At 41.7% G+C, this 27,417-nt stretch overlaps 1 protein-coding gene, 1 pseudogene and 1 gene segment (V, D, J or C); 2 read left to right on the top strand and 1 right to left on the bottom strand.

Annotated features, from left to right (window-relative positions):
• The window catches only part of LOC134316941 (zinc finger protein 850-like), a 1,214,164-nt pseudogene that overhangs the window by 15,694 nt on the left and 1,171,053 nt on the right, over nt 1-27,417 (top strand).
• The window catches only part of LOC134317556 (Ig kappa chain V-III region MOPC 63-like), a 152,592-nt gene that overhangs the window by 49,577 nt on the left and 75,598 nt on the right, over nt 1-27,417 (bottom strand).
• LOC134316990 (NLR family CARD domain-containing protein 3-like) overlaps nt 1-27,417 on the top strand; it is a 57,356-nt gene that overhangs the window by 6,307 nt on the left and 23,632 nt on the right. The window contains exons 2-6 of the mRNA XM_062997606.1: nt 14,766-14,879; nt 15,117-15,233; nt 15,330-15,446; nt 19,122-19,175; nt 19,331-21,121. Of these exons, the coding sequence (XP_062853676.1) occupies nt 14,815-14,879; nt 15,117-15,233; nt 15,330-15,446; nt 19,122-19,175; nt 19,331-21,121 (2,144 nt within the window). The 5' untranslated portion in view covers nt 14,766-14,814. The remainder of the gene's footprint in view (nt 1-14,765; nt 14,880-15,116; nt 15,234-15,329; nt 15,447-19,121; nt 19,176-19,330; nt 21,122-27,417) is intronic.

Raw genomic sequence — 27,417 nt, 5'->3', positions numbered from 1 at the left:
TTATTTCCAGTGTTTCACAGCAGTTAGAATGTTCCTCGGTTCATCCCTACCTTCCACAACTTCCCTTACCCTGCAATGCACGAGTAACCCACCGTCTCGACTACTCCACTTTCCCTCAGCATTACCCACGCCTGATGTTTACCTTCAGCAATTCCTACGCATGTATGCCTCTATGTGCTTTTATAGTTCTGTAGCTCCTCACCGTCTACAGCTTCGGAAAAGACGAAATGGTTCACTTATATCAATATAGCTAACCTCATGTCATCTACCCACTCTGTAAGCGTGGAAGGGTGGAGCACTGTCAGAACACGGTCACCACAGCTTCTTAAAATGTCCTTACTGTCAAGTGCTAGGAATTAAGAAAGGACTCAGTTTTAACTAAAACAAAACTGCTTTATTGTTCGGAGTATCAGCTTGCAGAGACACGGACATGCGAGTGAGCAGGGTGCGTTCCAACAACACACCGAGAGGAGGGAATAAGGGTACAACAGTGCACTCGTCTAACAAAATGCATAAATAGACAGTCGCTCTACACTTACTATTCAACCACCTAGCGTTTTTGGACATGTTTGTTAAAAAAAACCAGTTACGAATGACCACTACTTCTGTCGTTCAGAACGTAAACACTGTAACCGGAAGTCAAAAACCGGCTTCAGCTACGAATCACGGGAAAGGTCAAAGTTCAGGAAAATCGTGGATAATACAAGAAAAATAAATAAATGACGTGTCGGGCGATCATCCAGTAGGGCTGAAACGATTCCTTTCACTTTCACAACGCGTTTACGCTGTGTTCAGGTGACGTGAGGAAGCCCGACGTCTGCGTCCCAAATCTCTCAATTAAACAGTACCTAACAGGACTTAATCCGGGTACTTTTCACCTATTTGTACACACTCGTACTGTTCAGTATGTAGTAGCGATTTGAAACGGAGCCGAGATTTGATAGCGCGGACTGTAAAATGGAGAGAGAGAGAGAAAGTCTCAGTCCCCTCATCCAACTGGTCCTGAGTCACTGCACCAACACACCATTAACACATACTAACACACCACTAACACAGACTAACACTATTAAGACTCAAGACCAGAACCTAATCAGAACTGATCAAATTACACATGAATTAAAGATAAACTATTTGGCCTATTGGGAAACACAAACTAAACTCCAAAGTAAACTACAATGTTATTTGGCTCTAAATAGACAGTATAGTGTGGCAGATTATCTCAGCACTATAACGGATCCAAAACTCAGAAACACCTTGACGAGGTACAGACTCAGCGAACACAGCCTGGCCATCGAGACGGGACGACACAGACAGTCCTGGATGCCCAGAGAGGAGAGAGTGTGTAAACACTGCTCTTCAAACCAAATAGAGACAGAGCTGCACTTCCTCACTGAATGTACAAAATACACACACATTCGAAAACAATTTTTTACCAAAATCAACAAAATTATCCCCAATTTTAATTCTCTCTCAAACCCTGACAAGCTGCCCTACCTACTGGGGGAGCACAGAGCGAGCTGCACACTCGCAGCTCTCTACTTACACACCTGCCACCAGGTGAGGGACAGTGAGTGACCTTATACTGTATCCCATACACACTCACACATATTCATACACACACCACACACACACCATCAAACACACACACAAACACATACACACACACAGACACACTTACAAATACTTTTTCCACACATACATATACATTCTTTAAATTAATATAAATGTTTATCTATGCAATTTTTTTTCATTTATTATCTAGTTTGTAAATGCGCTTTGGCAATACAAATGTAAATATTTGTCATGCTAATAAAGCACTTTTGAATTGAATTGAATTTAATGGGCGAGAGATATAGACACAGTAATAGGAGAGAGAGAAAGTGCGAGAGATATAGACACAGTAATAGGAGAGAGAGAATGGGCGAGAGATATAGACAGTAATAGGAGAGAGAGAATGGGCGAGAGATATAGACACAGTAATAGGAGAGAGAGAATGGGCGAGAGATATAGACAGTAATAGGAGAGAGAGAATGGGCGAGAGATATAGACACAGTAATAGGAGAGAGAGAATGGGCGAGAGATATAGACAGTAATAGGAGAGAGAGAATGGGCGAGAGATATAGACACAGTAATAGGAGAGAGAGAAAGGGCGAGAGATATAGACACAGTAATGGGAGAGAGAGAATGGGCGAGAGATATAGACACAGTAATGAGAGAGAGAGAGAGAACGGGTGAGAGATATAGACACAGTAATGGGAGAGAGAGAAAGGGCGAGAGATATAGACACAGTAATGGGAGAGAGAATGGGCGAGAGATATAGACACAGTAATAAGAGAGAGAGAAAGGGTGAGAGATATAGACACAGTAATGGGAGAGAGAGAAAGGGCGAGAGATATAGGCACAATAATAGGAGACTAATGTTATTGAACATTCTTTAAATTAATATAAATGTTTATGTATTTTTTTTAATTTATTATCTAGTTTGTAAATGTGCTTTGGCAATACAAATGTGAATATTTGTCATGCTAATAAAGCACTTTTAAATTGAATTGAAATTGAGAGCGAGAGAGAGAGAGAGAGAGAGCATAGCGGTATGAGCAGAGAGGAACAGAGAAAATGACTGATAGTTTGAGATCATTTTAAACTGGAAAAAACGAAAACTCAGAACACGTGAGCTGTAGCTGAAAGTTGCACAAATTAGAGGCAATGTTTATGTATTATTGTTTATTATATTATATCGTATTTAATCTTATAAGTATTTATTTCTGCTCTTTATTAAAGCAAAAGTATTTCTTATCCGATTACTCGATTAATCGCTGGAATAATCGATAGAATACTCAATTACAAAAATAATCGATAGTTGCAGCCCTATCATCCAGTATAAACTAACACAACCACGTGCAACATCCAGTACAGAAATCACTTCCCCATAATGTTTGTTTTTTACAGATAGAGCAAATATCTATATAGCACATCACATATACAAACACACAAGTCAGAACAACAGGAGATGCATCGTTATGTTATTATTACTGTTTATAACACTTGTGCTTGATTTACACTGTTTATATATGAAGTAAATACGTGCATGTCAGCGTGTGCATGCGCTTGTGTGTTTATTGGTTTTTGAAACGAATAATGACTCGTTTTCTTGTTTTTCATCTTTGGGATTTGAAGTTAAAAAAACTAATGACCAAAGGTACACGGAGCTGGAACTATTTGTCTGGACTTGTTTTCGGGAATTCTCTACAGAATACATTATTCTGCTGCTCATCTGACACTTCTCCACCATTGAATCCAAACCATGTCCAAATAACTGAGCTATTGTTATTTTTTTTACTAACCAGCTCCTCAACTGTCTCCATGCTATCATGGGAGTTTTACTTACAGAAGTGTGTTCTGAGGGCACAACGGATTGGCGGTGGGAAGGGGCAAGTTGGGTTCAGTGAGGGAGAGAGGCGAACAAACTGGGAGAAGAGAGAGACGAACTGTCGGATCTTATTGGAACGCAACATCTACAGTGTATCACAAAAGTGAGTACACCCCTCACATTTCTGCAGATATTTAAGTATATCTTTTCATGGGACAACACTGACAAAATGACACTTTGACACAATGAAAAGTAGTCTGTGTGCAGCTTATATAACAGTGTAAATTTATTCTTCCCTCAAAATAACTCAATATACAGCTATTAATGTCTAAACCACCGGCAACAAAAGTGAGTACACCCCTAAGAGACTACACCCCTAAATGTGCACTGCTTGTCATTTTCCCTCCAAAATGTCATGTGACTCGTTAGTGTTACTAGGTCTCAGGTGTGCATAGGGAGCAGGTGTGTTCAATTTAGTAGTACAGCTCTCACACTCTCTCATACTGGTCACTGAAAGTTCCAACGTGGCACCTCATGGCAAAGAACTCTCTGAGGATCTTAAAAGACGAGTTGTTGCGCTACATGAAGATGAAAAAGGCTACAAGAAGATTGCCAACACCCTGAAACTGAGCTGCAGCACAGTGGCCAAGATCATCCAGCATTTTAAAAGAGCAGGGTCCACTCAGAACAGACCTCACGTTGGTCGTCCAAAGAAGCTGAGTGCATGTGCTCAGCGTCACTTCCAACTGCTGTCTTTGAAAGATAGGCGCAGGAGTGCTGTCAGCATTGCTGCAGAGATTGAAAAGGTGCGGGGTAAGCCTGTCAGTGCTCAGACCATACGCCGCACACTACATCAAATTGGTCTGCATGGCTGTCACCCCAGAAGGAAGCCTCTTCTGAAGTCTCTACACAAGAAAGCCCGCAAACAGTTTGCTGAAGACATGTCAACAAAGGACATGGATTACTGGAACCATGTCCTATGGTCTGATGAGACCAAGATTAATTTGTTTGGTTCAGATGGTCTCAAGCATGTGTGGCGGCAATCAGGTGAGGAGTACAAAGATAAGTGTGTCATGCCTACAGTCAAGCATGGTGGTGGGAATGCCATGGTCTGGGGCTGCATGAGTGCAGCAGGTGTTGGGGAGTTACATTTAATTGAGGGACACATGAATTCCAATATGTACTGTGAAATACTGAAGCAGAGCATGATCCCCTCCCTCCGGAAACTGGGTCGCAGGGCAGTGTTCCAGCATGATAATGACCCCAAACACACCTCTAACACTGCTTTATTGAAGAGGCTGAGGGTAAAGGTGATGGACTGGCCAAGCATGTCTCCAGACCTAAACCCAATAGAACATCTTTGGGGCATCCTCAAGCGGAAGGTGGAGGAGCGCTAAGTCTCGAATATCCGCCAGCTCCGTGATGTCGTCATGGAGGAGTGGAAAAGCATTCCAGTGGCAACCTGTGAAGCTCTGGTAAACTCCATGCCCAGGAGAGTTAAGGCAGTTCTGGGAAATAATGGTGGCCACACAAAATATTGACACTTCAGGAACTTTCACTTAGGGGTGTACTCACTTTTGTTGCCGGTGGTTTAGACATTAATGGCTGTATATTGAGTTATTTTGAGGGAAGAATAAATTTACACTGTTATATAAGCTGCACACAGACTACTTTTCATTGTGTCAAAGTGTCATTTTGTCAGTGTTGTCCCATGAAAAGATATACTTAAATATCTGCAGAAATGTGAGGGGTGTACTCACTTTTGTGATACACTGTATATCGATATAAGCGATATTGTCTTATCTTATATCGCGTATGAAAATATATCGATATTTTATAAAATCTCGATATATCGCCCAGCCCTATGTTCTGGTTTACTTTGTTCAACACAAAAGTAGCATGAACTTATAGCCAGGAATGACACAGTCAGCCCTGTTTTTGTCCACAGGTCAATGCCAACAGAGACCCTCCAGGCAGCAGCCAATCTGTTTCTAAATTTTTGTACCTTCATAATATTTGTCTATCAGATTGCTTATTTTAATTTTCTTTGAAACAGTCAGCTTTCTATCTATCATAAGAACAAAGTCCTCATCTTCAACTGTAGTAACTGGTAATCCAGTACACCCAATTCATTTGGCTATAGCCTCCTCTTTCATCTGTTGTTCTTTAGAGTCACTTTTGTACTTTGAAGCACTCAGAAGAACTGCTGAAATGTTCTGCTGGGATGCTGTCACTTTCTTTGCATTCTGTGGCCCACTGTTGTCATCTGAAGTCTTCCGTAACTGCAAAGTGAATAAGATAATTTTTTTTTTTTCTTGTATCACCTTTTTATTTATTATCTCTTATATATTTAATGGCTGTACATGCTCTTCTAGAGAGATTAACTTATTTTATTTTATTATTTAAGGTTTATATTGTTACTGTTAATACCCCGTTTGCTACATCTTTTTGTTTTTTTACTACTGAGTGCCTTTCTGTCTCTTTGCTGCTGTAAACACTGAATGTTTTCCCACTGTGGGACTAAAAGGATCTTCTTATCTTAAGTGAGTTCTGTATCAGTATCATTAACTTTACAGAACAGCAGTGGTGTCTTTTAGTTCACAGCATAGTAAAAACACACCATTAGTTAATGAAATAATGTTGGCATTAAAATGCTTACCTTTGTATGGACATCTGGGTGACTTGTCTGCAGATGTTGTTTCAGATTTGTTGTGTTTTTACCCGAGATTGTCGCCCCACATGGTTTACATCTTGTTTTTTTACGACGTCAAATGAGAAATGTATCCATATATCGGCTCTCCTCTTTCTCCCTGTTGATATTGTCGAGTTAACCTAGTTGGCTAGTCTGGTCTTCCCGGGTTTAGATCAAATTTGTGCGAGTGTGGTTTTACCGCGTTACTGCAAAAGAGATTAGTACTGATTGGATGGCTACCCGGCTTGTCCCGCCTCTCCACATACGCTAAAGTAGTTATGATTGGATCTCTTTCTAACTTGTCCCTACCTTCCACAAAACTAAATCAGTTCTGATTGGATGTCGTCCCTGCCAAACATTTTCGTCTCGTTTTTATTTGTTGACGAAAGTGTCAATTCATTTCGTCACAGTTTTTATCCTTTTATGTAGTTTTTATTTAGTTATCGTCTCGTTTTTGTCATGAAAAAAAGGTTCGTTGACAACAACTATGACAAAAATCATTCGTCAAGAAATGAACACTGCTACAGACTGTGGAAATAAAAATGCATTAGTGCATCATTTTCTTCTAAAAACACTAAATTTGTATTTGTCACGGTTCACCTGACGTGAAGTTCTGTGTCGAGCCAGAGACGGTTGATGTGCAGAACTGTGATGTGGTGTCTGAAGCAGAGAGATTTGTGCAGAATAATAACAGGCGCTAAAAAGTCATTTAACTGAGTGATATATTGGGTGTGTTTGAAGAGCTAGTGATCTCTCTACATAGACGCATTTTTCGTCATCCTACACGCTCCCGAGAAGGAGGCTGTTCCAAATCCTAGATGCCTTAAGAAGCTGTCTAGTGAGGCATCTTAAAATCTCAATGTTATTTTGACTCAAGAACGAGTGAGCATCTGAAGCGTCTTAAGTGATGAAGGCAATCCCAGCATTCATTGCGGCAGCTCTTCTCTCACAGAAAAATAAACATGGCTGATGGCCGGAGAAACAAACTGAGTTATTTTCAAACGTAAATAAATGATTATTGATTTTTAACTTGTATAAACTTGTACGAGTGTTTTTATTTGCAAGTTCAGGCTCATCAGCAAATTTAACCGTTTTCGGTACACGAAGGGAGATGTTAGTTGACATGCTAGCGCGCTGTGCCACCCCATCCCATTGGTTTATATGGAAAGATGCTAAATGCAAAACCAGATGGAATTGCTGTCTGAGTAGCGCATTCACTTTTAAATCATTGACTTGTTAGAATCCTCTGAGGCAGCTGAGCTAGTAAAATGTTTCCTGTATGTATGGATCAGTGTCTGGTCTCTTGTTTTTTAATGCAGTTTTTATGAAATCCAATGAGGACATTTTGGAAAAATAATGGTTTATCTTAAATATATTATTGAATAAAATATTACATAAAACAAAAATGTTTAGTAGGAAGCAATTAATTCTTACAGTGGTGCATCTTATGACCTAAAATTGATGTTAAAATTTTAGTGTAAAACAAAACAAACATTACAAGAACAATCATATAACGTTACACTTTAAACCATTTTTTTCACATAATGTTTATAAAACTTTCTACTGTTGTTATTGTGAATTGTTATTTCTTCTTGAACTTTTACATAATGTTAGTGAAGGTTGTGGGAACCGGCCCTGTAACTGTTCTAGTTGTAACTCGTCTCTACATGTTTGTTCTTGATACTGAAAGTATTTGGAGCGTCGACACCTTCACACAGAACATTAAAATCATAAAAACCTTTTATTTCTACCTGAGAGAAAACAGACTCATCATTACAGGTGAGATTTATTTCTTACAGCAAACGATCTTTAATATAAAAATAAGAAACTTAAAAAGGTTTTCAGTATCAGGACAGAGTTCTGGTAACTTTCTGTCCTTAGTAGCGTCAGTTTCTATGTTTAATTACTGTACAGACTCTCATTATCAGCTAAACACACATTATGGTAAATAAACATTTAATTTAAATGTCCAAATTTTTTTGGAAAATCATTTTACTGATCACTACAGGTGAGATTTATTTTTACAGCAAACAATTTTCTCAGTATTAGAACAGAGTTATGTAACTTTCTGTCTATAGTTCTGTATACACACATCAATGTTCCTCACCCATTTAATTATTCTATTTTATCTGTAGTTTCTGTAATCATTATACAATCATGTATTTTTGCAGCTACGTTAAACATGTAAACTTTACTTATACAGTGTATCACAAAAGTGAGTACACCCCTCACATTTCTGCAAATATTTCATTATATCTTTTCATGGGACAACACTATAGAAATAAAACTTGGATATAACTTAGAGTAGTCAGTGTACAACTTGTATAGCAGTGTAGATTTACTGTCTTCTGAAAATAACTTAACACACAGCCATTAATGTCTAAATAGCTGCAACATAAGTGAGTACACCCCACAGTGAACATGTCCAAATTGTGCCCAAAGTGTCAATATTTTGTGTGACCACCATTATTATCCAGCACTGCCTTAACCCTCCTGGGCATGGAATTCACCAGAGCTGCACAGGTTGCTACTGGAATCCTCTTCCACTCCTCCATGATGACATCACGGAGCTGGTGGATGTTAGACACCTTGAACTCCTCCACCTTCCACTTGAGGATGCGCCACAGGTGCTCAATTGGGTTTAGTCCATCACCTTTACCTTCAGCTTCCTCAGCAAGGCAGTTGTCATCTTGGAGGTTGTGTTTGGGGTCGTTATCCTGTTGGAAAACTGACAGTTTTCGAAGGGAGGGGATCATGCTCTGTTTCAGAATGTCACAGTACATGTTGGAATTCATGTTTCCCTCAATGAACCGCAGCTCCCCAGTGCCAGCAACACTCATGCAGCCCAAGACCATGATGCTACCACCACCATGCTTGACTGTAGGCAAGATACAGTTGTCTTGGTACTTCTCACCAGGGCGCCGCCACACATGCTGGACACCATCTGAGCCAAACAAGTTTATCTTGGTCTCGTCAGACCACAGGGCATTCCAGTAATCCATGTTCTTGGACTGCTTGTCTTCAGCAAACTGTTTGCGGGCTTTCTTGTGCGTCAGCTTCCTTCTGGGATGACGACCATGCAGACCGAGTTGATGCAGTGTGTGGCGTATGGTCTGAGCACTGACAGGCTGACCTCCCATGTCTTCAACCTCTGCAGCAATGCTGGCAGCACTCATGTGTCTATTTTTTAAAGCCAACCTCTGGATATGACGCCGAACACGTGGACTCAACTTCTTTGGTCGACCCTGGCGAAGCCTGTTCCGAGTGGAACCTGTCCTGGAAAACCGCTGTATGACCTTGGCCACCATGCTGTAGCTCAGTTTCAGGGTGTTAGCAATCTTCTTATAGCCCAGGCCATCTTTGTGGAGAGCAACAATTCTATTTCTCACATCCTCAGAGAGTTCTTTGCCATGAGGTGCCATGTTGAATATCCAGTGGCCAGTATGAGAGAATTGTACCCAAAACACCAAATTTAACAGCCCTGCTCCCCATTTACACCTGGGACCTTGACACATGACACCAGGGAGGGACAACGACACATTTGGGCACAATTTGGACATGTTCACTGTGGGGTGTACTCACTTATGTTGCCAGCCATTTAGACATTAATGGCTGTGTGTTGAGTTATTTTCAGAAGACAGTAAATCTACACTGCTATACAAGTTGTACACTGACTACTCTAAGTTATATCCAAGTTTCATGTCTATAGTGTTGATATAATGAAATATTTGCAGAAATGTGAGGGGTGTACTCACTTTTGTGATACACTGTATGTGTTATGTGGTATAACTATAATGTGTATGTGTTATGTGCAATGTAATTTCCATTAATGGATTAATAAAGTGCTGCTATCTTAGAATAATTTAATAATGGAGATTAAAAATCTGTTTTTATTCATAAATAATTGTGTAGACCTAATGCAGATAAATAAATATTTTAAAATCCAATAGAGTGACAGTAGTTACCTGATTGTTCTTTTTTCATAATGCAGTATACATTTCTTAAAACACATGCACACAAACATTTCTGTTGTTGCACACTCAGAATAAGGTCTGACATTTATGCTGAAATAACAGTGGAATCCCCCGAAAAATACAAGCACTGATGCCCCCCTTACCATGACAGATTTTGGTTTTTCTACTTATGCTGATAACAGACTGGACAGAATGTTATATAACTGCTCAGAACAATGAAGGGAACGCTTAAATCACACATCAGATCTCGATAAATGAAAGATTTAAGTTGAAAATGTCCTGGAGGTGTCCTCCCAGACCTGGATCAGAGGTTCAGCTTCTGAACAGTCTGTGGCGCGACTTGGCGGCGTCGGTTGCACTGAAACATAAAGTTTCGGAGGTTCTCAATTAGATTCGGGTCTGGGGAACGTGAGGGCCAGTCAATGGCATCAGTGCCTTCAATCGTCCAGGAACTGCCTACACACGCTGGCCACATGAGGCCAGGCATTGTTCTGCACCAGGATGAACCCAGGGCCCACTGCACCAGCATAAGGTCTGACAATGGCTCTAAGGATATTGGTACCTAACAGCACTTAGGGTAAAGTTAGCTATCATGGCCTGCAGTTTCACTGCTACGCAGATGATACTCAGATTTATATCTGCACTAAGCCCTCTGATTCTCTGCCTCCTGAATCCCTGGTCAGTTGTCTGACCGATATCAATAGCTGGATGACCAGAAATTTGCTTAAGCTAAACCATAGTAAATCTGAAGCTATTCTTATTGCTTTGCCTGCCACTCTGAAGAAAATCGGCCACCCCACGCTATTTATCCCAGGTTTTATCACATCTTCAGTGAACCAGGTTCGCAACCTTGGTGTTATTTTAGACTCTACACTCTCCCTGGATGCTCACATCAATAACATCACAAAAATAGCTTTTTTCCATCTAAATAACATTGCTAGGTTGCGTCCTTCTCTCACTGACCCTGTTGCTGAAACTCTTATTCATGCATTTATTACGTCTCGTCTGGATTATTGCAACTCGGTGCTGGTTGGGCTTCCTTCCAGAAGCTTGAAAAAACTTCAGTATGTTCAAAACTCAGCAGCAAGGCTTCTCACTCATACTAAACCCTGGGAACACATAACCCCCACACTTCAAAATCTTCACTGGCTCCCTGTCCATTACCGAGTACAATACAAAATTCTACTCCTGGTTTATGAATCTCTCCATACTGAAATCCATACTGTCCTGCACGTTCACTCCGGTCTGCTGATGCCCATCTACTGTCTGTTCCATCAACCAGACTTCGCTCTTTCGGTGAAAGAGCTTTTAGTGTGGCAGGCCCTAAATTATGGAACTCCTTGCCACTCTTCCTGCGCACAAGCTCATCATTATCTATTTTTAAGAAGCACTTAAAAACGCATCTTTTTAGGACTGCGTTCCATAGTTCGTAGTTTTTATCCCCTTTAATTCCTGATCTCTTAATTTTTTAATTACGTTCCTATTCTATTTTATTTTTATTTCTTTTATACTTGATTTTCTGGCGTGCTGTGCTGTTTTTATGTTCTCTGTATGTACTTGATCGTATTCGAATTGTACAGTGTCCTTGGGTGACCTGAAAGGCGCTTATAAATAAAATTATATTATTATTATTATTATCACATGGAGATTATGAGGATATGCCTCCCCAGACCATCACTGACCCACAACCAAACCGGTCATGTTACAGGCAGCAGAACGTTCACCACGGTGTCTCCAGACTCTTTTACATCTGTCGCATGTGCTCAGTCTGAATCTCCTGGTGTTCTCTGGCAAATGTTATCTGAGCTGCACTGCTGGGCTGTGAGTACATGTCCCACTAGAGGACGTCAGGCTCTCATGCAACCCTCATGGTGTTTGTTTCTGACAGTTTGTTTACAAACATGCACGCCAGTAGCCCGCTGGAGGTTACTTTGTAGGGCTCTGGCAGTGCTCCTCTTGTTCCTCCTCATACAAAGGAGCAGATACCGGTCCTGCTGCTTAGTCCTGCCCTTCTACGGCCCTGTCCTGCTCTCCTCGTGTTACGACCTGTGTCCTGGTATCTCCTCCATGCTCTTGAGACTGTGCTGGGAGACACAGCAAACCTTCTAGCAACAGCATGTATGGATGTGCCATTCTGGAAGAGCTGGACTACCTGTGCAACCTGAAAGGACTGCAGGTACCACCTCATGCTACCAGTACATTTTCATTTTCGGCATTTAGCAGCAGTGGTGGCTGGTGCTAAAAAATTTGAGGGGGGCGCAAACAAAACAACAAATTAAAAACAAAACAATAAAAAACAAGCCTTTAAAAGTAGCACTATTTGAACATGAATTTTGCCCTTTTTTCCTTTTTTCTTCAAGTGAACGCTTTGTGAAAGCGTTTTTTTGTAAAGACAAGACTGAATTATCTCTCATTTTGGAAGAAATGCTGCTCCAATCTGCAACTAACTGTTTTAACGTGTTTAACTGTTTGACAAACCGCAGCTGATGTATCAGTTAATGAGTCGACTAGGGGATTGTCACACGGCGTTTAAAAAAAAATATGCCAATAGTGACACACTTCTAATAAGAGTGGGTGTATACGGGGTGCAGAGAGCTGCGCCCCTATGGAAAATTTAAAACGACCAATTAAAGAGCAGCCTCAGACCACGTGTTTGCCAAAAGTTTGTGCACGTACATAGACACTTATTAGACCGGCGCCCCGCGCATGGGACGTGTGCACGATGTAAACAATTAAATACAAATATTTATTTATTTAAAAAATGCTATCATGACCATTAGACAAACAGACTAATTAATTTCATAATTATTTTGCAGTATATAATTTGCTTGTTTTAACATCTTAATAATTTTAAGCAGCACCCCCTATTGACCAGCCGCCACTGTTTAGCAGACACTTTTATCCAAAGCGACTTACAGTTGTGACAGTACACTATCCAAGCAATTAAGGGCCTTGCTCAAGGGCCCAACAGTGGCAACCTGGCAGTGGTGAGGCTTGAACCGGCAACATTCTAATTACTAGTCCATTACCGTAGCCACTAGGCTACAGCTGCCCTGTACAGGCTACAGTAGTGACAAGGACACAAGCAAAACACAACACTAGAGAAGAATCAGTCAGGAGAGAGAATTTGTCTGTGGCCACCACCTGCTAAACCATTCCCTTGTTGGTGGTTGTCTTGCTGTTGCCTCTCTGGTGCACCTGTTGTCACTTTCATTTGCACCAAAGCAACTGAACTTGATTCACAATCGCTTTTGCTTCCTGACGTTGTGTTATACTGTGATTAAGTGTTTCCTCATTTTTTTGAGCAGTGTATTTAATGGAGGACCAAAAGAATTGATAAACTGACAAGCCATGTTAAATGTTTTTACATCTTGTTTGGTTCATTGTTCCCTGGAGTGTGAATAGTTGTGGAGTGGACTGTATGTGAACTCTGTGTTCTCTTATTTATGTATTTTTTCTGCATGTTTAGGGGTTTAGTCCATTCCAGCAAAAGACTCAACAGTACAACAGACTGTGTGTTCATGACCAAATGAGCTACTCGTACTACTTTGAGATGGAGACTATTCATCTAGACCAGTGGTGGGCAAATTACGGCCCGCGGGACGCATACGTTTAATCCGGCCCGCTGAGTATTTACAAAACCGCATTTATTTAATCTTTTTCCTGCACTAAACTTGCGTTTCAATTGATTCCACTAGATGGCGCACGCCCGTCGGTTAGGGTTGCACTTTTTAAAAAATATAACGTGTCTCACACCGTCATAGGAACATTGATTCGGCTGTTTAACATTTATTATTTTTATTCTTTATAATAATAAACCAGAACCATGTTTTAGGCAAAACAACATCCATTAAAAACATCATGTAATCATGTGACAACAGTGCAACAACATTTTTACATAATTCACATAGCTTAGTTTGGTTCGGAATCGAACCTAGGGCGGAAAAACATGAGCGACGCACTCGACCCACTGCAATACTCAAACAGCGTTATAGTGAACAGGTTGTTATGCTGATATAACCTGCGCACACACGGCGTACTACTTAGAATAATAACCAACGCTTTCTAATTCCCACGGTAGCAGCAGTTTCCTTCTGTTTCATACACATCACCCCATCTCTGTCTTATTTGCAGCATATCTCTCCCTTTGATAAAAAAATACAGAACAAAGCGCGTCCCGTATCAGTTCAATACGGACGTTTAGCTTCCGAATAAGGAAGGATTCCGTATTTTACGGGACGGTTGGGAATATCACTCCAGCATGATCAAACCACCTGACTGGTTTAAAATGTTACACATAAACCATTAACTTATGTTGAAAGTGCTGCTTCAAAGGTGAATTGGTTTTGTTTAGACAGCCATACACCAAGTAGAAACAAAAATAAAAATAATAAAAAATGCATTAAAAAATCTAATTCACGCGTGTGTAAATGTGCACATAATAGGATGAGTCTGGCGTTTCATTTATATTCAAAAATTCATCCTTCAATCACAAAAATAAAGGTTTAAATGTAAATTTATATTAGTTCCAAACCCCCACCCCTGCACCCACCCACCAGCCGAAAAGTTTGCCCACCCCTGATCTAGACTGATCAAACTAACAATGAATAGTGATATTGATAGGTAAATAGATCCTGTCAATTTTACCATCCAATTTTTTACCACCATTTTTTACATTTGTGACCTAATTGTCACCACATAAATCACTATTATACGTTTATATTTGCAGTCAGATCCAAACAAGGGGATCAGATTCTTCAGTACCCAGGCATATCATCATGAACAGTGATGCTTCTATGCATCATCCAGTACTGCAAGATGAAGATCCATCACCTGGATGCAGGTAACATGACACTGTTTTATTGTGTGAGGAAATGTTCATTAAGGGCATTATTGTAAATAGAGCTTTGGCCACTATGTTGCAGATCATTCATGCAGGACTGAGCAAATCATCTGCCCTTAAAACTAATTGTACTGTGTTTCATTTATCAGTCCAATCTCAGTACAGAGATCAGATTCTCCAGTGTGTGTGTGTGTGTGTTATGTGTAATTGGTTTAATATATACATTTATGTTATCAGTCTAATCTCAGTACAGAGATCAGAGTCTCCAGTTCCCAGCTGTATCTCCATAAAGAGTGATGAGTCTATACATCCTCCTTTGAACTTTAAAGATGAAGATCCATCATTTGGACCCAGGTAAGAGCTCCTCAGAGCTCTCAGTGTGTGTGTGTGTGTGTGTGTGTGTGTGTGTGTTATGTGTAATTGGTTTAATATATACATTTATGTTATCAGTCTAATCTCAGTACAGAGATCAGAGTCTCCAGTACCCAGCTGTATCTCCATGAAAAGTGATGAGTCTATACATCCTCCTTTAAACTTTAAGGATGAAGATCCATCATTTGGACCCAGGTAAGAGCTCCTCAGAGTTCTCTCTCTCTCTCTCTCTCTCTCTCTCTTTGTGTGTGTGTTATGTGTGTGTAATTGGTTTAATAAAGAGTGACGGATCTATGAATCATCCTTTGAACTTTAAAGATGGAGATTCATCAACTAGACCCAGGTAAGCACTCCTCAGAGTTGAAGGTGTAATGTGTATCGTGTGTGTAAATTGTAAAGTGTCTAGATTAAATATGTTTATACTTTCAGTCCAATCTCAGTATAGAGAAAAGTTTGTCCAGTACTACTAAAAGAGACTCTGACTTTCATGAATTTGTCCAAAAGATTAGAAGGAATCTGATATTCAGGTCGAGGGTCTGAACCTTCATACAGGTGTATTGATCAGGACATAAATCAGTTTGAGAATATAAATACTAAATAAAAATGGAGGGGACTTTGCGTGCTGTAATAAATATGTTAAAAGTATCAAGTCAGTGATCACTCACATCCATTCTCATGACATGTGAGTGATCTGTAGAGTCACTGAGAATAAAACCGTAGATTCTAATTTAAATAGCTCCACTGTGTGCTATGTAACCGAACACTGTAGATCTTCCTCTTTTATGCTACTAGAATGGTCCTCTGTTATAAGGAGCTGAATCAGAAGCTCATTGGAGCCACTGTCAGATACTCCTTCTCACAGTAAATCCTTGCCAATGTCCAGTCACTTCAAAACCAAGTTGTTGAGCTTCAGGCAAATGTTAAGTTTCTGAAATAATATGACATCACTTGTCTTATTGCATTAATTGAAACTTAACCTAAATACATTTTTGCCACGGACTGGTGAATCACTTGGTGGATGTTTGTATCTTGAGATCAACAAAACTGGTGTAACACAGTTATCATTAGAGAGACAGTGTACACACACAACATTAAACTCTTGTCTGTATCTTTAAACCTCTTTTATTCAACTAGGGAATTCCCACAGTCATTTGTTATTTCACTAGCCACACCCAAACACGACTACTGCCACAAATGTTGAAACTAAACATCACTTAAATAGAACCTGTCTGGCAATGTGTAGCATTTACATTTACAGCATTTAGCAGACGCTTTTATCCAAAGCGACTTACACAATGACCTGAACATGATGAGCAATTGAGGGTTAAGGGCCTTGCTCAGGGACCCAACAGTGGCAACTTGGTGGTGGCGGGGCTTGAACCGGCAACCTTCTGCTTACTAGCCCAGTACCTTAACCACTGAGCTATCACTGGCCCCTGCAGCAGGCTAAAATTGTCACGTGGGAGAGAAAGGACTCAAGTTCGGAGGTTTAAATAAATAAAAGTTTATTTATAAACAGAAAAACAAAGAACATCACACACAAAACAAAACTCAAAAACAAACATAAGGAACCCCGATGGACTTCAGCTGGGGAATGCAGGCAGCAACAAAAAGAAAAGAAAAAAAACTAAAGGACGCTGGGCGCGAACCCCGGCCGCTCGGGTGAGAGCCGGGCGCGTAACCAGCGCGCTGCTGCAGTGGGGGAAAGCAGATGACTAAATGCGCTTAAGGCGCTACAATTATTTTTTGCTACAAAGCCTCGAAATCGCCTCAGGCGCAGTTCGAGGTAACAGACGGCTCCTTTATCAGCCGCAGCTAGAGCCAATCTGTTAAAGCCCACAGAGAGGGTGCAGATTCGAACCGGGTGAGCTGGCAGTACGGCCACGCGCTTGGCGGTGTCGCCACCCAGCGGTTGCAGAATCCCAGACTAAATGTTTTGAGCTACAAAGCCCCGAAATCGCCTCTGGCGCAGTTCGGGGTAACAGACGGCTCCTTCATCAGCCGCAGCTAGAGCCAATCTGTTAAAGCACACAAAAGGGTGCGGATTCGAACCGGGGAGGCTGGCAGGACAGCCGCGCACTTAGCGGTTGCGCCACCCAGCGGTTGCTGAATCCCAGAATAATTATTTTAAGCTACCGAAAACCCCGAAATCGCCACTGGCGAAGTTCGGGGGAAACAGAGGGCTCCGTCATCAGCCGCAGCTAGAGCCACCCTGTTAAGAAAACTGAGTAACAAGCTCCTAGTGCGGATTCGAACCGGGGGTGCTGGCAGACCAACCGAGTGTCTTACCGAGTCGCCACCCACTGGTTACCGAATACCACAGCTAGGATAGCTATGAACACATTAGCGGTGAGAGGACCAGCGCCGTGTCACGGGGCTGGCTTCACCCGCTAATGCTAAATGCTAACGGGCAAAATAAAAACAGTACGAGGACTGCACGACATCGCACCACGCTACTTCTAAGAAGGTAAAAGAAAAGCTAATTACCTCAACCTTGCAGTCTACACACCCTGATGGCCTAATGCCACCGGGGGTACCTCTAAAACTACAAAAGAAGCGTGAGGGAGCCGCCAGCAGTCCCCACGGACACCGCAGTGCCCAAAACAATAGGAGCAAACAAGACAAAAGGTGCGACACCTGCAGCCAGGCGGCGTGCCCTTAAATAAGGGAGCCGCAGCTGCAGGTCGTTCACCCTAACGAGCTGGCCTACTATTAAAGGCCTAGCTCCGTACTGCTCTGTAAGGCCTGTGACGTCAGGGAAGAGTAGTAAGTCCCACAAACGCCACAGAACCATTACAGTAATGTTGTAAAAAGCAGCACATAGTGCTTCATTCTAAGCAGATTTAATTACAAGATGCTAAACAATTAAAGTCTGGAAAGAGTTGAAAAGCCATTGCTAAGGCTCAGTGAGAGTTATTATCCAAAAATGGAGAAAACAGTGGTGAACCTTCCCAGGACTGGCCGATCTACCAGTATTTACTAGTCTACCAGTATTACCACCCCTACCACCCTTCTTATCTATTTCCATCACTTAAGTTTTATGGGGCTGCAGGTGTGTTTGTGTATAGTGTTTTGTTTTGTGAAGTATGTGTATTGTATTCTTGTGTATGTAGTGTGTGTTTGTATTGTGTGTATAGTGTGCGTCAACAATTCCACCTTAGGAAAAAGAAAACTGAGGGCTTTGGAAGTGCTGCTAGTTCTAGATTTTATAGCTTTTATCAGCAGGTAGAAGTGCTTCTGAATTCAAAATGTGTTTAGGAGTCGTCAGTAAGAGGTCAGTTGGTGCTGCACAACACCAAAACTTCAGGTTTTTCTTTTTTTGTATTTTATTATTTTATTTTATTATATTGATGTAATCCTCACATGCATGGTTTGTTGAATTCATACAGGTAAAGATGAAAGTTTCTAACAAGGTTTCAACAGAATTGTGTTTTTAACAGTTTTTACCTGTTGTTTGTATTAAAGTGAGGAGGAAATGTATCCTGATGTATTCTGTAGGTCTCACTGAACAAAAGCATGCACTGATTGGTATGACACACGTGTTCCAGCAGCTTTAGAATCATGGCAGATCTGTTTATTTATTTAGATTTTTGGGGTTCTTGGATTGCTAAGCTAAAAATAATTGACATCTCAAAAATGTCATGGAAAACTGAGATTTCAATCATAAAAAGTGATAAAAAGTGTATTTAATCTTCAATTATGTGTGATAACCATTGGTAAAAAAAAATGTTTTAATGTTAGAAAAAACATCTGAAAAAAAATCATTTATTTAATCAGAAATTAGATAAGATGTTTCATATCAGCACATTACACTTAAAACATTTGGAGCAACTGAGAATAGAACCACCTGTCATTTTTATATATCCGCAGCATCCTGCCGGGGGCGATAGCTGAAACACCAAAGAAAATCACCAAAAATATGGGGTAAGATCAAAGCCAGTAGAAAATCTATAGTGGTGTTATTAAACAGTGGAGGTAGATGTTCTATCATGTACATCTACAAATTAAATTTGATTAGATAGATTTGGAATCAAACATGATCTCTATCTACTTGTATTGTTCTCATCACTACATTACAGGTCTGACTCCACATCTGCTGGAAGTGAAGTCCAGAAGAAGCTCAAATTAAATCTGATAAAGAAGTTTCAGTGTGTAAATGAAGTGATCACAAACCAGGGAAACCCAACACATCTGAATGAGATCTACACCGAGCTCTATATCACAGAGGGAGAAAGTGGAAAAGTCAATAATGAACATGAGGTGAGGCAGATCGAGGCAGCATCCAGGGGAGCAGCAACAGAGGACACGCCCATCAAATGCAACAACATCTTTAAACCTTTATCAGACCAAGATGAACCCATCAGGACTGTCCTGACTAAGGGCGTCGCTGGCATCGGAAAAACCGTCTCTGTACAGAAGTTCATTCTGGATTGGGCTGAAGAGAAAGAAAATCAGGACGTCCACCTCATATTTCCACTTCCTTTTAGAGAGCTGAATTTAATGAAGGACCACAAACTGAGTCTGATGGGTCTCCTTCATTTCTATTTTCAGGGGATAAAAGAAACTGACATTTCCAGCTTGTACAAAGTTCTGTTTATTTTTGATGGGTTGGATGAGTGTCGTCTACCTCTAGATCTCCAGAACTCAGTGAGATTGAATGATGTAAATGAATCAGCATCAGTTCATGAGCTGCTGATGAACCTGATCAAAGGGAATCTGCTTCCTTCTGCTCTGATCTGGATCACCTCCCGCCCAGCAGCAGCTGATCAGATCCCCACTGAGTGTATCGATCGAGTGACGGAGGTACGAGGATTCAGTGATTTACAGAAGGAGGAGTACTTCAGGAAGAGGGTCAGTGATCAGAGTCTGGCCAGTAGAATCATCTCACACCTGAAGTCATTAAGAAGCCTCTACATCATGTGTCACATTCCGGTCTTCTGCTGGATTACAGCCACAGTTCTAGAGAGAATGTTTGGTGAAGCAGAGAGTGGAGAGATCCCCAAAACTCTGACTCAAATGTACACCTACTTCCTCATCATTCAGACCAACGTCATCAAAACAAAGTACATGAAGAATCAGGAGGAAGAAGGAGAAATGATCCTCAAACTGGGAAAACTGGGTTTTGAGCAGCTGATGAAAGGAAACCTGATCTTCTATGAGGAAGATCTGATGGAGTGTGGCATTGATGTTCAAGAAGCCTCAGTATACTCAGGTGTGTGTACACAGATCTTCAGAGAGGAGTTTGGACTTCACCAGAGTAAAGTGTACTGCTTTGTTCATCTGAGCATTCAGGAACATCTCACAGCTCTATATGTGCACCTGACGTTCATGAACAAAAATAAAAATGTTTTTCAGCAGAGTGAGTCCTCAAAGCTGAGAATCCTAAAAAGAAAACAAATCTCAGATCTACACAAGAGTGCTGTAGATCAGGCATTACAGAGTAAGAATGGACATCTGGATCTATTTCTTCGCTTTCTTCTGGGTCTCTCACTGAAGTCCAATCAGAATCTCTTACAAGCCTTAGTGACACAAACAGGAAGTGACTCTCACAACAAAAAGGAAACAGTTCAGTACATTAAGAAGAAGATCAGTGAGAATCCCTCAACAGAGAAATCCATCAATCTGTTCCACTGTCTGAATGAACTGGATGATCATTCACTAGTTCAGGAGATCCAACAATACCTGAAATCTGGAAAACTAAAACAAACCAAACTCTCTGGTTCTCAGTGGTCAGCTTTGGTCTTCATGTTACTGACATCAGCAGAGGAGCTGGATGTGTTTAACTTGAAGGATTATACCAACCAATACAGCTCATCAGAGGAGGTTCTTCTGAAACTGATATCGGTGGTTGCAGCATCCAGAGAAGCTCGGTGAGTAATACTAAAGATATTTACTCTGGTTTTCTGATGTTATACAATATATTATTTTTCGGAACTGACAGCCAAAGCTCAGATCAATTTTAACAAATTTGAAATGCAATAAATTGACAGACCTTCACATTCACAAAATTATAGCATCATTATAATCATTACCACCACTTTTATTATATAGCACCTCACATGCTCAGTGTTACATTACACTTTACAAAAGGCTTACAATTTACACACACAGAACAATAAAGACAGACATAAAGATGAGAAAAAAACAACACAGAAACACAGCTGAGCAGCAGCAGTAAATACCAATCCACAGCCAAGGAGCAGAACAGTGTATCAGTGGAGAACAAAGTAGGACAGCAGCAGTGAACACAGCCAGATACAGCCAAATTATAGCAACAGTGAAAATAGTTCTTATAAGAATTTAAAGATTTTCCACCAGAACAACCAACCAAACAAACAGACAAAAATACAAACACAGAGAAATGAGACACAGGGAGAAGTGGCTGTTGAAAAGATGGGTGCCAGCATACTTTCACCCAGAACTGACGTCACCACCAAAAGCCTGAGGTAATGGAGGCACAAAGACCCCCAAACACACAAAAACCAAACACAAAACCACCACTGTTGCCTTCCTTAGTCTCTCTGCTTCAAACTACACTAAATGTTTGTCCTTGTTATTCAGCTCTTTTGTTTTTGTGCTTGTAAAACGTGAAATCATGAGTGATATATGGGGGAAAAAACTAAAGGTATTTGTCCAAAAAGTTTAAATTCAACCCTTAATGAAATACCTCCGAGACTGGATAGTTTTAATCTTGTCTGCAGAAAAGGATCACACCGACAGTCTCACACAGAGGAAAAAAAATAAACACCATTATATACTGTTGTTTGTGACCTTGTAGAACAGTGGAAGATTCCACCATTAACAGGAACTGACCTAAATCAGCTACTACCCCAAATCAGAAAAAGTTGGGACAGCATGGAAATTGCGAATCCAAAAATGAGAGTTTCTTACATTTACTTTGACTTGATTGCAGACAGCAGATGAACCTGAGATATTTCATATTTTATCTGCTCAACTTCATTTCATTTATTTAAAAAAAAAAAACATCCATTCCTGCATTTCAGGCCTGCAACACATTCCAAAAAAAGTTGGGAAGGTAAAGCATTTACCACTTTGTAATGTTGCTATTCCTTTTCATCACTTAAAAGAGGTTTTGGCACCGAGGAGACCAAGTGATTTAGTGTTTCAGCTTCTATTTTGTCCTGTTCTTCCTGCAAACACGTCTTAGAGGAGCAGCAGCAGTTCGGGGTCGTCGTTGTTTCATTTTTGTTTCATAAGTCTCCACACGTTCTCTATTGGGGACAGGTCAGGACTGCAGGCAGGCCAGTCCAGTACCCGTACCCTCTTCTTCTGCAGCCACGTCTTTGTAATGTGTGCAGCAGGTGGTTTTGCATCGTCTTGTTGAAAAATGCTGGACGTCCCTGGAAAAGACGACGTCTTGAGGCAGCACATGTTGCTCTAAGATCTTAATGTACTTTTCTGTATTAATGCTGCATCACAGAGTGTAAATGACCTTTACCAAGGCACTGACACACCCCCATACCATAACAGACCCTGGTACTGACACACACCCCCATACCATGACAGACATTGGTACTGACACGCCCCCATACCATGACACCTGTTGACATCACCTGTTTGAAATCACATCATTTGCAGAGGTAAAAACCTGCTGTTCAGGTGCAGCGATAGTTTACTCATGCCATGTCATTATTTGACAATCATTCACATGTAACACACTTGGGAGTTTTAAAAATGATCAAATTAACAATTATCAAACAAACGCTGGACACAATAGGGAAATTTACAACTATGGATAAGCACATTGTCACGATGGGGCTAAGACAAGACAAAGAGGGCAGACACACACGCAGAGATGTGAACTAAATATATTTCTTAATAAAGACAAGTGCTATTTACATAGTAACACAAGCTAGGAACATGGCTAGTAACACAAGCTAGGAACATGGCTAGTATAACATAAACAGAAGTAGCAAAACCAACTGACCGGATGAGATGGAGCAAGAAGCAACAACCAAAAACAGAGTCCAAACCAAACACAAGCCAAACTAAAAGTCAAACAAAGTCCAAGTCAAGCCAAATAGTTCCCAAAGTCTGTACAAAAGCTGCCTCCTTAAATAAGGAGCAGCTGGAGATAATTAGTCCAGGAGAACCAATGGAAAAGGGGGCGTTGGCTGGAGACTCAGTGTGCTCATGAAGAGAAGGGCGTGGCACTTAGGAGAACACTGGAGCAAATGTGACATATGCCCCCTCCTGAAGGCACTACTCCTGGAGTGCCTTCCAAAACAAAAACAAAAATTAGGAGGTCCTGGTCCCTGAGGGGCAAATTTAAAGTCATTAAGGAAGTTCCGAGGCAGGCGTGATAAAAGTGCCTGAATGCGGGATGTCGACGGAAATCCCGAAGCGCCGTCGGGGGGCGTCAATGAGAGTTCTGAAATGCCATCGGAGGGCACTGACGAGAGTTCAGAAGCACCATCTGGGGGCGCTGATGAGGAACCGGAAGCACCTAGGGGTGCCAACGAGAGTTCAGAAGTGCCATCGGGGGGCGCTGATGAGGAACCAGGAGCACCATCTAGGGGTGCCGACGAGAGTTCAGGAGTGCCGTCGGAGGGCACCAATGAGAGGTCAGAAGCATTATCTTGGGCCGCCAACGAGAGTTCAGAAGCGCCTTCTTGGGGCGCCGACGAGAGTTCAGAAGCGCAGTCGTGGGGCGCTGACGAGGAGCCAGAAGCACCATCTTGGGGTGCCAACGAGAGTTCAAAAGTGCCGTCAGAGGGCACCAACGAAAGTTCAGAAGCGCCATTGGGCGCGCTGACTTGAGAGCAAAAGCACCATCTGGGACCCCAACGAGAAGTGCCATCCGGGGCGCCGACTCGGGAACAGAAGCGCCATTAGGGGGCGCCAACTCAGGAACAGAAGCGCCATGGGGGCGCGCCGACTCAGGAACAGAAGCGCCATCGGGGGGCACCAACTCAGGAACAGAAGCGCCATTGGAGGGCGCCAACTCGGAAACAGAAGCGCTGTCAGGGAGCGCCAACATGGAAACAGAAGTGCCATCGGGGGGGGTGCCAACTCAGGAACAGAAGTGCTTGGACCCTGGAGAGGCGTCGGAAGTCAGCTGCTTGGACCCTGGAGAGGCGTCGGAAGTCAGCTGCTTGGACCCTGGAGAGGCGTCGGAAGTCAGCTGCTTGGACCCTGGAGAGGCGTCGGAAGTCAGCTGCTTGGACCCTGGAGAGGCATCTTGAATCAGCTGCTTAGAACCCGGTGAGGTTTCTTGAATCAGCTGCTTGGAACCTGGAGAGGCTTCATGAATCAGCTGCTTGGAACCTGAAGAGGCTTTGTGAATCAGCTGCTTGGAACCTGAAAAGGCTTCGTGAATCAGCTGCTTGGAACCTGAAGAAGCTTCGTGAATCAGCTGCTTGGAACCAGAAGATTCATCTTGAATCAGCTGCTTGGAACCAGAAGATTAGTCTTGAATCAGCTGCTTGGACCCTGGAGAAGAGGCGTCCATGTTCAGCTGCTTGGAACCTGGAGGCGGCAGCAACAGAGCTGAAGGAGAATTGTCTGTAGTAGACGGTGGCTTGAACTCTGCATGTTGGAACATAATGCTTGGAACTTTGACAGAAAACAAAACTGGAAAGGACTTGGAACTGTTTGACTCTGTCTGGGTGGCAGGAGGGCCCGAACGTACAAATAAATCATTTTTGAAACCCTGAGCTGCTGACTGACACCTAGAACCGACAGAGACAGATGAACATGGAACAGGACTAGACAAACTAGAACTCATGGAACCTGACTTAGAGACATGACTGACTTGGACAGACGGACAAGATATGACAGGCTGACTGACTGAACAAGCCCGACCAGACAAATCAGGACCCATAGAATCGGACAAAGAAACAGGACGAACTTGGACTGATGGACAAGGAATAGGCAAGATAGACGGACTGACCAAGTTAACTGGACTAAACACAGTGGCTGGATGAGCTTGAACTGGCGAACACGACATTGACTGAAACGACAGGGGACGGCCATAGACTTTCTTAGACAAAGATTCAGACTGATTAGAATTCAAGGTAACAGACGGAACCGGCAGAGGACTGACCCGAATTTGAGTACACGAAACTGGAGCCGGCAAATAAACAGAAGGACCCCTAGAGCCTTTGGGGTCATTACAAGGAACCTGACTAAAACAATCCTGACTGGCTCCTAACATATACGTGGGACGCTCATAAGCTGTATAAGCTGCAGTGGGCGCTTTGCTGCGTGGAGCGTCTCCAAAGGGTACGGGAGGTTGGGTAACCTTCCCCACACCAAACCCGTAAGGTTCTTTACCTGAAAATTGAGCTCGCATGAGGCCCTGAAACTCTTGCACAGAGTTCAGCTCAGCTCCTTTCTCAGACCAGAGCTTCCTAGCCCATTTGCAAGCTGCACCACTCAGCCGAGACATCATAAACAACACCTGTTGTCTTTCAGTGGGCTGAGGGTCACTAAGGTACTGCAAATAGAGCCGGCTCTGAAGAAGGAAGCCGCCGACACACGAGTCGCTTCCATCATAGGGAGCTGGCTTACTAAGTGTGAAGGTCTGATGGAACCACATGGAGTCAAACTCAGGGAATCTATTGGTTACCGACATCTCGCTGTGTCCTCAGGAGGGGAGCTATTATGTCACGACGGGGCTAAGGCAAGACAAAGAGGGCGGACACACACGTAGAGATGTGAACTAAATATATTTATTAATGAAGACAAGTGCTATTTACATAGTAACACAAGCTAAGAACATGGCTAGTAACACAAGCTAGGAACATGGCTAGTAACACAAGCTAGGAACATGGCTAGTAACACAAGCTAGGAACATGGCTAGTAACACAAGCTAGGAACATGGCTAGTAACACAAGCTAGGAACATGGCTAGTAACACAAGCTAGGACATGACTAGTAACACAAGCTAGGAACATGGCTAGTAACACAAGCTAGGACATGGCTAGTAACACAAGCTAGGAACATGGCTAGTATAACATAAACAGAAGTAGCAAAACCAACTGACCGGATGAGATGGAGCAAGGAGCAACAACCAAAAACAAACCAAGCCAAACAAACACAAGCCAAACACAAACACAAGCCAAACACAAGCCAAACACAAGCCAAACACAAGCCAAACACAAAGTCAAACACAAAGTCAAACTCAAAGTCAAACTCAAAGTCAAACTCAAAGTCAAACTCAAAGTCAAACTCAAAGTCAAACTCAAAGTCAAACTCAAAGTCAAACTCAAAGTCAAACAAAGTCCAAGTCAAGCCAAATAGTTCCCAAAGTCTGTACAAAAGCTGCCTCCTTAAATAAGGAGCAGCTGGAGATAATTAGGCCAGGAGAACCAATGGAAAAGTTGGCTGGAGACTCAGTGTGCTCATGAAGAGAAGGGAGTGGCACCTAGGAGCACACTGGGCTGGGCGATTTTGCAAAAAAAAAAAATCTCGATTATTTTAAAATTATACCCGATTGTTGATTACGATTTTTTTGTTCTTGTATAATGCAATTAAAATAAGCCACCACCTATAATTATCCTTTTAATGGACTCAAACTTTATAACAATAACGATATCACAATAATTAACAATAATTAAAACAAAATAGAGATCTAAATGATCTATATCCTTATCTATCTATATCTAAGAATAGCTCACAAACAACTTTTATTTTAAATAATGTGCAGCAGAACCTCCTTACATTAGGAAAAAAAACTACAAAAAGTTCTTTACAGGTTTCTTAAAAGGAACACGAGCCTGTACTGTGCTGTACTAATGCAAACATGACAAGTGGATATAAATCTCACAATAGTTGTTTGTTTGTTAATACAACATTTCAAACATTTAGGGATGTGTAATTTGTCATTTTAGTCCCATAAAACTTTCAAACTGTATTAACCACTATTTGTGTCGTAGAATGATTCGATTCTATTGAACGGCCCTTTAAGCCAAAATAAAGGAACCGATTCGCGCATTTGGGAGTCGTTACATACATACGGCTCTTTAAAAGGAACCGACCTAAAAGATCCGACTCCCTATCGCAGAATTCACTGCCGCAGTTTCCCAGACGCGATTTCTTTTACTCAGTAAGGGATGTGATTTAAAATGTAGCGAATTACAATTCTTAGTACAAAACTTACTTAAGTAAAAGTAAAATTACAGGCTGTAAAATCTACTTTAAAA

This window comes from Trichomycterus rosablanca, chromosome 1, assembly GCF_030014385.1.
Source record: "Trichomycterus rosablanca isolate fTriRos1 chromosome 1, fTriRos1.hap1, whole genome shotgun sequence".
NCBI lineage: Eukaryota > Metazoa > Chordata > Actinopteri > Siluriformes > Trichomycteridae > Trichomycterus > Trichomycterus rosablanca.
This window is presented reverse-complemented; position numbering and strand designations above follow the sequence as displayed.